The sequence below is a fragment of the Paramisgurnus dabryanus genome, chromosome 16, assembly GCF_030506205.2.
Source record: "Paramisgurnus dabryanus chromosome 16, PD_genome_1.1, whole genome shotgun sequence".
NCBI lineage: Eukaryota > Metazoa > Chordata > Actinopteri > Cypriniformes > Cobitidae > Paramisgurnus > Paramisgurnus dabryanus.
In genome coordinates, this window is record NC_133352.1 from 32,219,690 (window position 1) to 32,232,878 (window position 13,189).

General features: G+C 36.4%; 1 protein-coding gene across 1 annotated transcript in view; it reads right to left on the reverse strand.

Moving 5' to 3' along the window:
- LOC135761972 (uncharacterized) overlaps positions 1-10,020 on the reverse strand; it is a 42,164-nt gene extending 32,144 nt beyond the window's left edge. The window contains exons 1-6 of the mRNA XM_065275236.2: positions 9,834-10,020; positions 8,615-8,840; positions 5,832-6,028; positions 2,730-2,833; positions 2,365-2,408; positions 1,988-2,249 (exon numbers count right to left, since the gene is read on the reverse strand). Of these exons, the coding sequence (XP_065131308.1) occupies positions 1,988-2,249; positions 2,365-2,408; positions 2,730-2,833; positions 5,832-6,028; positions 8,615-8,776 (769 nt within the window). The 5' untranslated portion in view covers positions 8,777-8,840; positions 9,834-10,020. The remainder of the gene's footprint in view (positions 1-1,987; positions 2,250-2,364; positions 2,409-2,729; positions 2,834-5,831; positions 6,029-8,614; positions 8,841-9,833) is intronic.
- Between the last annotated feature and the right edge of the window lie 3,169 nt (positions 10,021-13,189).

Here is a 13,189-nt window from a genome sequence, read left to right on the forward strand (position 1 = left end):
TGATACATTTCCCCCCAATAGTGTATTGATTTTCAATCTTTTCTATCGATATTTGTAAAAACCATCAAATCCCTCTGTGTGCTTTAAACAACCTCCTCCGCCGCTGCTGTAGTTGTCACTGTCCAGTTGTCTGTCATATTCGGCCAATGTCTCAGAAGTTAGCGGGAGTGAGAAAATGACAGAAAATTTAAAAACACCTGCCGCTTTCAAAGCAGACGTGTGGAAGTACATTGGCTTTAAAAAAAGAAAAAAAAAAAATCAGCTCTTTTTTTACATTTTGATAAAAAAAAGAAAAAGTATTGCAATGTATCGCAACATGCAATGTATTGTATCGTATCATGATTAGGGCTGGGCAAAAAAAAAAAAATCGATTTTTCGATTAATCGTTCTTTAAAACATGGTCGATTCAGAATCGATTCTCAAAGAATCGATTTTTTTCTTTCATATTTATTTCTGCAAACATTGAACGAAAGATTAACATTAATCGAATTACTAGTCTTCTTCACTAGATGTCACCCTCTTTTTTGCCTAGCGCATGTTACCAAGGACCAAGAGGCAAGCCTGTCATTCATTCATTCAGTGCTTAAAATGGCGGTTTCAGGTGCTTTGTCGATTTTATTAATTACCCACTTGTAACCTTGCTGTTCACTGTTCTTTTTATTAATATAGTATTTGTATAAAATCTATATTCATTGAGTTGAATAGAGTATAAAAACCGGTCCGAGAACCAGAATCGAAATCAAATCGATTTGATAGCTTGTGAATCGAAATCGAATCGATCTGGAAAATTTGAATCGATACCCAGCCCTAATCATGATACATTGTAGCATGACCCAGTGTACCGTGATATGTATCGTACCGTGAGGCCCTTTTCAATACCCAGCCCTAATAATAATAATTTGTTATAGACAAATTAATTGGATGCATGGAGTTGTCTGCGAAATGCGTCTGGGCAGAACTTCCGGTCTCTGTTTGTTTAAGTCTGGCTAGTTGCTAAACTAAACTCTGGAACAAATACCTTGTTGAAAATAACAAATGTTTTAGTTTCCTAAAAACAAGGGGAGACAGCGATTATGGATCACCGCTATGTTAAGGGAGGTTTGGCAGCCAATCTGTAGTTAACATTGTATACATTATATAGTACACATTTTACACAATAACGCTAGCTCAAGTGTAGGGCTGGGTATCGATTCAGATGTTCCAGATCGTTTCGATTTCGATTCACAAGCTATCAAATCGATTCGATTCTCAATTCAATTTTCAATTCCTGTTCTCAGGTATGCTTTTTTATTCTTGATTCAACTCAATGAATATAGATTTAATAATATATTAATAAAAAAGAACAGTGAACAGCAGTTTACAAGTGGGTAATTAATAAAAAGAAATTAAAAGCCAAGACATTTTTTGCAGAGTTTACCGGAAGTTACATTTGTTCCACGAAAGCCGTTTGTTTACGTTGTTGTTACATGAAACCGTCTATTTATATTTAGTTTTGGATGTAGAATTTACCATTACAGAAAGTTATAAAACATTTCAAAATTATTGTAAAATCTATTATTCGGCAATAATAACCGCAATTACAGTAATCGTCAATTATGGTTTTTTTGTCATAATCGTGCAGCCCTACTGTAATGTTTTCCTCAAAATACTTAATTTCTTCTTGACATAAATATCTTGGATGACATGGGGGTGAGTTAATGATCAGAAATTTGAAAGTGGAATATTCCTTTAATTAGGTTGTTGGGTCAATTTTATTCAGAGGTGTCCCAACATAAATCTAATCCTTATGGAAACAACGAAGAGTATACACAGTAAGTACCTTGCGACACATTTAATTTATGTAATACTACACATTTCTGAGTAAAACAGAGAGGGAAATGATCCAGGATGGGATTTGATAATAAATAAATGAATGAATTATTAAAAGTGGGAGGTGTAAAACAAGCCGCAATCTCCTTAAACCCAAATCGAGTGTGAAGAAGCTCACCATCGATCTCGTTTCTCAAAGCTTCTTCTATCCCCGAGTCACTGCTCTTTACGACATCACAGGATGACACAGAAGAAGCTGGCCGTCCTTTGGGAGTGGACCACAAATCATCACGTTCCCATGGAAACATTGAGGATGGGGTAGATGCTTCCGATTGGCGGACGTGACGACGAAGGGGTGGGGATTTCTGTGGTTGCTGTGGAAACGGTGATGAAGCCCCACCTACCACAGGCTTAGGGATGTCTCCAAACTGCAGCTGCTGCTACAAAAGGAAACGAGACAAGTCAAACAAGTAACCGACAGGAACTGTATTTATATAAACAGAATGAATTTCAATATGAGAGGCAACAGGTTTTTGCTCTTCAAAGATGACTTACTCTAACATGCTGTGTTTTGCTATCACCCTCTGCTTTGAAACCACCTGCAGAGTTCAAACAGGTTACAAAAGCAGTGACGTACAGATCACTCAATATCCATCCCACACACTCAGACACCAACCCACTCAAATCAACAAAGACCCACAGCCTAGGTGCGACTAATAAAACACAGACCAGAAAGACAAACAAACAATAATAGCAAACTGTGCTATGCAATCAATCCTCTGGGATAAGTCACATAGAGATCTTTCCCCTAGTTTATCATGGCATGTTGTGTAATCTAAAGAGGGACATTGTGAGAATCGAATGACAGACATAAAACAAGAGAGTCCAAGCCTAAACAGACTGAAAGTGAGATATCGTACCGGTGTAGTCCCGGGGAGAGCTCATGTTCCAACAAGGTGTGGAAAATAACATGGAATCCCCAGAGCCATTTCCCTTCTGCAGCTTTTCCAGCTCTGCCTCGAGTCTACATAGAGAGAAAGAAAGAAGCTAAAATTAACAATACAGACCACTTTTTGATGACAGACAGTGTAAAATCCACCTGTTAACCAATCACAGCTAAGACTCTTTACATGTAAATATGTTAAATGTATCGTAGCATAACCTGCTCGTTTTATTTAAAGTGTCAAAAATAAGGTGCGAAATGTCAAAAGGTACTACACTGTTTTTGATATAAAATCACTTTAGTATGAGTGGACTTTAGGAAAATAAAAATGACAGAAGTGTGGACTACGGTCTCTTTAAATCGCACAACACTATGGCTGTTTATTACAGCTGAGGAGTATTTACATACCAGTAAAGAGATGTTAGCTTAGGCTGTTTGACTTTCTCAGACCCCATGACAACAAAATAAGTTTTGATCATATATTTGGTAGTGCAATTTAAAACGCTGATAAAATTCAATTTTAGAAATACATTAAAGTTAGAGCTGGGCGATTTGGCAAAAAATGTATCAAGATTTTTTATCTAGATGTTTCAATTTTTTACTAGTCAACTTAAAACATAACTACAGCAATACTGCAGTAACATTCTCTTTCCAATAACATTATTTTATTAAAATCAGAGCCCGACCTATAAAGGATTTTGAAGGCCGATACCGATACAAATGTTTGTTGCTTTTAAAATCCGATATTCCGATATATCGGCCAATTTTTTTTTCAGAAACGCGTAACAAAACAATAACAGATTTCCCTAACATTAGTTATTTGTAATTATTTTTTATGAGTTTTAACTAAAATAATATGATAATGCATCTTTAAAAAAAACTTGTTTCTTTTATTGTCACAACAGAACAGAGGAACATCAAAATATATTAAAATTCTAATAAATAAAATGTATAAAAATACAAACTTGAGATATGAAACGTAAAGGCCTTTGAACAAAAACACAAAAACAACAACAACCAAATCAGTTACCAGTTTTAAAAGACTTGGTTCATAAATATAACTTTGAATAGGACTGGAGACAAATTCTGTTAAGTTTTGATAAATAACAACAACAGCAAAATATAAATTGCTGATTACTTGACTCAGGCAGTGGCTAGACGCCTAAATCTGGACCCCACCAGCAGCTACTGGTTTAGAGCGCTCTGTCAAAAACACCAACAGTGAGGAAATCTAATGAAGGCTGTTTCGTCCAGGTTTTTTATTAAATAATAATTTATCGGCCATTATGAATGCCGATACCGATAGTTTGGAAAATATCTAATATCGGCCTGCCGATATATCGGTCGGGCTCTAATTAAAATGCAATAACATCTGGTTAAAGAAACTAAAGTTAAATCCAAGTGCACTAAATGATAGTTATCAACATTGTTTATAATGGTATAATTCATTTTTTTATATATCTATGCAGAAATGAGGCATTGTTTAGAAATATAATGGTAGCCTAAATCTGAACCAGAAACCTATGTTTTGGTATTTTTATAATGTTTTGTTTTATTGGATTGTAGTTTAAGTAGCCTATACATAATCTCACATTACATGTTAAACCAAACAATTCATTATTTTTTACAACTATTCATAACATTCTCCTATGATGTTTAAAATTTGATTCGATTTTTCAATTAATAATTTTGTCAATCATTTGGATAATGTATGATGGACTTCTTGTTACCATTCTTTAAAATGAATCTGTTTACATAAATCATTACTAGTTTGCGAATCATACATTTCTAGTCACTCTATTCACCTTGCCAACGAGAACTTCACAAACTTTTTGTATGAGCTATTTACTGTATTGTTTGTTCGGACAACTGCCATGTGAGGTTTAGGTCATGGTTTCAGTCATCTGTACCTTTGCTTGTTGCTTTTGAAGAAAAGAGCTTCCATTCAAAATCTCGATTTTCCAAATTAAAATTGCGTCAAATCGTAAACTCAAATTAATGGGGGAAAAAAAGAGAAAATCGCCCAGCCCTAATTTAAGGCACAATATGTACGTTTTTACATAAAATATCCCAAAACTTCTAGCACAGAGTTATATATTTTGATAACATGTGTACTTAACATTGTCCCAAATAAGGCTTAAATTATATATAAATATACAAATGTATATACACGTCAATATTTCTTAAATATACATGCATACGTGTATTTATATATACATAATTATTATACACTGAACACACTTCTATAAGATGTAAACAAAAACTTTTATTCTGCAAATTATTAGTCACGATTAATTGTTATGCAGCCCTAGTCCCAAATGTTTTCAACATTGTTTGAAATCAAAGAATTGGCAGATGTAACCAGTGCTCCAACCCTGTTCATAGAGTTGCATTGTCAATGCCATCATGTCCAGGTTATCCTTGGTTTCCGCTTTTGCTGCTACATAAACCATAGGTGTTTGACTTCATGTGGCATTGAGCAAATCAATCAGCATGTGGCATCAAAGTATCACGTCTTAAAAGCAGTACTGACACGCCAATACGTATGCGGAAGTAGTCCTCCGTCGTCGCTTCTTTCAATCCACACTATGGGCTTACATTTTAATGTAAAGGTTATATAAACGTAAAAAAAATAATCTCATTACATCATCCATGAACAAAATTTGTGAGTCCTGTCGGATTGATCTGATCAACAGTGAAGGTGAACTCCCAACATCCCAGCAGCTCTATTCACAGCGTCATTAACTTGTTGTTAAGCGACTTCTAATGATGAACATTACATATTGTGCCTTTAAAATAAGTAGCAAACATATTGACTTTTTGCACTACATAGAGTTTTGCTCATTTATATGAGCATGTTAAACATGTTTGCTTATATTACACAAACAGCAAATAACAAAAACCAATTTGATATCTCGGCATAACTAAAACCTTTTCTCAAAATGATAAAAGATTACAAATGAGAGGAGCAATGGTCATTAAATGATTTAAATGGAGCCTTTAACAAAAATCCCCCTGCAGCTCTTGAGTGATTGCTTCCTGCGCCTTTTTTAAAATATAAGTACATTGTACACCTTACCGTTTAATCTCTTGTGTGAGACTTTGTGTCAGGTTTTTGGCAGAATCGAGTTGGCCCTCCAGCGAGTTCACTTGGCCCGTTTTGACCTGCAGGTCATGAGCCAGCCGCTCCCTGATCTGCACCTCCGTCTGCGCTGCTTCACGCACTCCTCCCAGCTCCCTCTGAACCACAGCCAGCTCCACACGCACCTCCTCATACTGAGAGAGAGATGGATGGATGGATGGATTAAAAGGAGAATGACATGAGAAAATTTACTTGACAAAGAAGCAAAACAATTCCCAACGAATGACTAATGAACCAGATTATGAAGAATCTATTGTCAGATCTCCAGGTGGACAACCTAGAGCACCTATTCACTTTACCATAGAGCAGCACAGTGAATTTACAGGAACATTCTCATGGGAACAAACTAGGCTTCAAGTTCTCAATGGTAACTGGCTCATTCTCATTTCCTGTGGGGATCAAACCAGCAACTTTCCACTTATCATTATATTTATATGGTTTGTGCCCTGATGAAGGCTAGGAAACCCAAACACGTTGGTTATTTTAATACAACAAAAATGTGTCCCTCTACAACAACTGTTGCTGAATAAACTTCTGTTCCTTCACTTATCAGACCTAAGCATAGACCACTACACCAGGGGTGTCCAAAGACCCAGTAGGGGAGTGGACCTCCAGAAGCAGCATTATGGCCCTTTTCCATTGCATAGTACCCCACGGTTTAGGTCAGGTCGGGTCAGCTCACTTCACTTCGGCTTGGTTACCTTTTCCATCGAGTTTAGTAACACTCCGGAGTGGTAGGGATTATAGGCGTGTCGTTATATTTGCGCTGCCTACAAGTGAGAGCGTCGTTGGAATGATATACATTCCCATACATTCATTTATTTCTCAGTCCGCCACAAAATTAAAATTGACCACCACAAATAGGTGTTTGCACATCGTGTTTATCACTACGTCAGTCTCACGTGACGTGACACAAACACCTGTTTCTGTACAAACACCCGTGGCAGAATTCGACATGCTCTGCTAAGCCTCATTTAAAGGATTAGTCCATTTTCTTAAAAGAAAAATCCAGATAATTTACTCACCACCATGTCATCCAAAATGTTGATGTCTTTCTTTGTTCAGTCGAGAAGAAATTATGTTTTTTGAGGAAAGCATTGCAGGATTTTTCTCATTTTAATGGACTTCAATAGAGCCCAACATTTAATACTTAACTCAACACTTAACGTTTTTTTTTTACGGAGTTTCAAAGGACTCTAAACGATCCCAAACGAGGCATAAGGGTCTTATCTAGCAAAACGATTGTCATTTTTGACAATAAAAATAACAAATATACACTTTTAAACCACAACTTCTCGTCATGTAGATCCGGTCGTGATGCGTCAGCGTGACCCCACGCAATACGTCATGACGTAAAGAGGTCACAGAGGACGAACGCGAAACTCCGCCCCAGTGTTTACAAGCGTCTTGAAAGAGCACCGTTCCTACGTTGTTGTATGTCAACTGATACTAATTAATGTCTTTGTGGCAGTTTATTGTTTAAAATGGTCCGCAAATGTGCATTTTATATATCTATCACGTGACCTCCCTACGTCACTACGCGTTTACGTTAGGTCGCGCTGGACTGGACCTTAGACGAAAAGTTGTGGTTTAAAAGTACATATTTTTTATTTTTCTTGTCAAAAATGACAATCGTATTGCTAGATAAGACCCTTATGCCTCGTTTGGGATCGTTTATAGACCTTTGAAACTCCGTTGAAAAAAACTGTTAAGTGTTGAGTTAAGTATTAAATGTTGGGCTCTATTAAAGTCCATTAAAATGAAAAAAATCCTGCAATGCTTTCCTCAAAAAACATAATTTCTTCTCAACTGAACAAAGAAAGACATCAACATTTTGGATGACATGGTGGTGAGTAAATTATCTGGATTTTTCTTTTAAGAAAATTGAATATTCCTCTAAGTTGCAAGGGAGCATATATGTGGACGTGCGCGTCGCGAATGTGCCGCCACAAACTGCAAGTCTGGAAAAAAACTGGTATGGTGTTTCTGATTCTCAACCTGTGGATGTTTTTTATTTGCTAAAAGGGAGTTTGGGAACTTATAGCAAAGCACAGATGACAAAAGGTCTACTCGAGATAGCGCAAGCTAGCACGAAGGTAAAGCTAATCTTTTACATTATAGCGATGACGCTGGTAGTGACGATTCTCTCAGACCATTCAGTGATCTACAGTGTTTTCGCGATACGTTTTGGTATCTGCTCGGCTTGCTTGGAACCCCAACCGAGGTGGTTCTAAAAAAAAGTATTGGGTACTACATACTGCACCCAGTGAAAAAGCCCCCAAAGTAAGCTGACCCGACCCAAACCATGGGGTACCGTACTATGAAATGGAAAAGCGCCGTTAGACATCCTTGCATCCACCATTACAAAAAATAAACCATAGTGCAGAGGTTCCCAACTTTTCTAACCTGGGAACGACTTAATAGGTTTCAAAATCCTCTCGACATCACACCACTGTGCCAAGCCATTATCAAGTTAAATGTCTTTTGGCTTCGAAAACACATCTCGAGACGCTTAGCTTGAGACGATCAATAGCACTCTATAGCTACAAAGGCACTCATCATTATTGCTACATCCAGCTTAGATCACCATTTGGTCTTAATGCAAACAACATCAGGGAAGCCTACCGCTTTGAATACCTTGCAACTAGTCTTTGCTCTGCATGAGCCTTGATATTAAAACACACATGTAAACATAAGATCACAAGGGCTTCACTACACACCTTTAGCTTCTGTTTGTGTAGTGCTACTTCCGAATTGTCCAGCTGTAGTTGTCTCTGCTGTCTTTCCTTGTTCAACTTCTCATTTTGCGCCTGAAGCTGCTTCACCTTCTGCAGGACGTGACCCGTCAGACCCACGGTCCAGTCCTCCCCGGGCCAACTCATCTTCACAGATGCTTAAGGAGTACAAACCGATGCTTCAGAGACCTCAGCTGGTCATTCTCCAATGCTGAGAATAAAGAAATATATGCGAGTTTGCTTCGGCTCTCACTTTTTGTTCACGAAGATCCAGTGTGATGCCTCGGGGAAGAAGCTCTCAGCTGTCTGTACTTGTTTTGAACCAGAAATATCAGTTTTAGATACCTATAACATTCACTAATGAATGACAAAATGAAAGGTTGAATTAGTGTGTCCGCATCCTCTTTAAGTTAAAACCACAATGTTTGTGTGTGTAGGTGTGTGTTTGTCAGCCAGAGTGTTCATGGAAACACTCATAAGGGACCTGTGCCACCCGAGCAAACTTAAGGGAGAATAAACTTCATAAAAATCAGTAAACGTCAAGTCTGAAGTATGTAAACATTTCCAAAACACGAAATAGAAAGTCTGTTTACTTTATTACCGTCTCTCATCCTGCTAGTTTAGTTTGACTGACAATAACAAACCGGCCGCATTGCTTTAACAGAGGAATGAAGAAAATCCAGCCCGTGAATTTCACTGAACTGTGAAAATCCAGGTTCGGTCTCTTCATTACCATTTCAAAGCATCAAAGATGGTGCTTTCAAATGCAGCTGACGCCAGTCTGGCTTAATAACCATGCCGGTAGGCTAAGAGAATATTTAACATATTAAATACAGCCTTGTCTAATGTTTACTTGGATATTTATACATATAAACAAGGAAAATCGTTTTCTTTAAGCGATAATAATAATCATACTATGATAAAGCATATGCTCATTAATATTAACTAAGCTACGTGATTGGTCGCTGGCGAAAGGAGCTAATTAATATTGATAATATAGACGTTGGCCATAGTATGGTTTGTAAATTCGCTGGCGGGCGGGCAGTAAATAAAATAAAGTTTGCACAATGCAGGAAAAAGTGCAACACAAATCGGTTATATATGTAATATTTAGACAATATTTAAAAGCAAACCAAAACTCGTAAATATTGTTTTAAATGCAAAGAGATGTTACAGTGAAATGAAACAATGTGACATCACTTACCGGGCTTCTGATATTTCACGGGAAAAGCGATCTTGACGTCTTAAACTCCGCTTGCGTAGCTGTCAATAAAATAAAATTAATCCTTTCTGTTGAGCCGGACACGTTTGGCCGCCTAACGTTTTTCGCGATTGTCGTTATTTTGAACAGTCAAACCCAAGCACACGCGGCCACCGCCTCGTGCCCCTTCGGTCAGAACTGCAGCGAAACCTGATTTGACGCGAGGCGTGGGGGTAGATGACGTTGCTAGAGGAGGCGGGACCTGTGGAGGTACACAATAAATATATACACAAAACAATAAATAGCCTATGTAAATAAATAAAAATCACAAAGTCATCAGTATTTGCTTCCTTTGTAATGGTGGCTATTATGTAATACAAAAGCACGTTAGACAAACTGTTTCGATTATTTGCAAATAAGAAAATTTATTAAAATCTGACATTGAAACAAATATTTAACACGTTGCGGTGAAAACAACTAGTTAAACAATCACTAAAACAAGAAAACAAGCGATCAAACACAGTACAACAAGATGTATAAAATGTACATATGAATGCGGTTCCGATATTTTCAGGTAGGAAATTGAAACAGGTAGATGCTTTCATTCAAAGCAATTTAAGGTGTTTATCGGTATGTGTGTGTTCCCTGGGTTCGAACCATATACTACTGACATAGGTGTCATTTACACTGGGGACGCTGGGGACATGTCCCCCCACCACTTTTTGAAATGGCTGATTTTGTCCCCACCACTTTTTAAAAGCATTTGGTTAAAATGTTCTGAAAAATCGACTTTCACTGCTATTTTTGTCTCTTTTTCAGTAGAAATATCTAAAAATTCTTAAATTAAGATTCTTTTTCTTGATGAGCAAAATTACCTAAGAAAATAAGTCTACACTGTCAGAAAAAAGGTACAAAACTGTACATTTTTTGTCCCTGGGGTGGTACCCCAAGGTACTGTTTTGTACCTTTACAGGTATATAAACATAATACGATGTTGTACCTTTTGGGGTACATTACTGTTCCTTAAGGATCTATTGTGTACCTTCAAAGGTACAGTTAACTGTTTTGTACCCCTTAAATTTAACTGGTACAAAATTGCTCCTTAAGGTACACAATTCATCCTTAGGGTATAATATTGTACCCCATAAGGTACAACATTTTAATGTGTTGTATACTCATAAAGGTACAAAAAGGTACCTTTTAGGGTACCACCCCAGCGACAGAAAAAGGAACAACTTTGTACCTTTTTTCTGACAGTGTAGTTCTTAGACAAGAAAATATACAATTTAAGTGAATTTGTGATTAAATCAACCAAAACTATCTGCCAATGGGGTGAGAAAAAAATCTTAAAATAAGATTTCTTTTTTCTTTAACACTTAATTTAAGCAAAAATTTGGCAAATAATTTTGCTTGTTTTAACTAGACTTATTTTCTTACATCATTTTGCTTATCAAGAAAATATATCTAATATGAAATATATCTTATCAAGAAAATAATATGATTTAAAAAATTTCTACTGAAAACAAGACAAAAATAATGAGTAAGAAAGTCATTTCAAAAAATTATTTTCAAGAAAAAAATTCTTAGTACTTTTGTCTTGTTTTCATTAAAAAATATCTAAAAATTCTTAAATGAAGATAAATTAAGTCTAGTTTTTAGACCAAAATTATCAAATTAAAGTGCATAAAACAAGCAAAAAATCTGAAAATCTAAATTTTTTCTTGAATTTAGTCAAGAATCTTTGATTTTTTTGCTTACCCCACTGGCAGATTTTTTTATTTGTTTTATGCACAAAATCACTTCAATTTGATATTTTGGTCTAAAAACTACACTTATTTTCTTGGGTCATTTTGCTCATCAAAAAAAAATCTTAATTTAAGAATTTTTAGATATTTTTACTGAAAACAAGACAAATACAAAAATGTTGTGAATGTAGAGCAATGCAGAGTGGAGAAGGAGCTGGTGGCACACGCTTATTTTAAGATTTTTTTTCTCACCCCATTGGCAGCTTTGTGTGCTTATGGTGTGTTTTCTTTTACATATTTAATGAATTTCATTGTAATCATTGACTTGTTTTCTACAGTATGGTGCTTTGGCACTGTTCGGTTGATCTGGTGTTGCAGGACATGTGCAGTCGACATTGTTGAGGGTTTTATGCTGAGTATTTGTGTGTTGTTGACTGGCCTATGTTATGGCCATTTTTGATGCACCGTTATTCAATATTTTTCCCGTCCTGCTGTAATGTTTTTTCATCTGGTCTTTTGTCCCCACCACTTTTCAACACAAACTGAGCTATACTAGTATTCATTGTGCATTAGGTAACACTGTTGTACAATACGTAACCAGATTATCCTTGCTGCTTCGCAGAAGCGTGTATTGGGACGCTGTGTAATCCATGATCATCAAACACATGCAGATTAAACCTCTGAAGTGCTGAATTAAGCGGAAACCATTAAACAGGGCTCACATTTCTGTCCCTACCTTTCAGACTGATCATAACCTGCAGACTGCGTACAGATACACAATGATGACTTATGTAACAGCTTAATGCTATAAGTTGCATAAAAAAAAAAACAAATAAATTTGCAGAAATATTAAAAGTACTTATTGTGTTTACAAGGAGATATTGTGCAGTCAGCTCTTTATGCTGTGCACGAGGTCTGTTACATATGTGTGTGTGTGTTCATTGAGCTAATCAGATACCAGCTTGTATATTTATATAGGATTACACACACAGTGTCTACACAACACAGAGCAGCAGAGCTGTCTCATCTGGAGTGCTCAGGGTGGAAACCAAACCTTGATTTGGGGTTCTGATATTTTGGCTTCACCTACATTTCTTTGAATACAAAGATTATCATCTTCAGCATCTGAAAACATCTCTCACCTGAAAGGTAATATCCATTTTATGCTAATGAGTGTTATTAAACATATATGCAGGATACTACATACTTTGCAGTCGGGGCTGTTAAATGCTTCATTCTCATTGGTTGAAAAACGTTGGATGTGCTTTTTTTTTAGTCAACGCACACCTGTGAAGTAGTTCCAGGTCTGTCGACTGCATTACAGTTCCATATTCCTACGCCAAGTTTGTCTAAAATAACGGATTTATTTAATTTTAACCAATAAAGCATAAATATACGTGTGGTAGCGAAATAAATAAATTGAAAAAAATTATTTAGGTTTTGCTTAATTCCTATTAATATAAAACTAGAACAGAGATACACAAATACAGAAAAAAAACAAGTGCAAAAACTTTACAACGTCTTATGGTGTGTGTGGTAACCACCATGATATAAGCAAATTGACTGACTTCACATCGTAGCTGCATGCATTACCAGATTAGGTGTGCATTATTT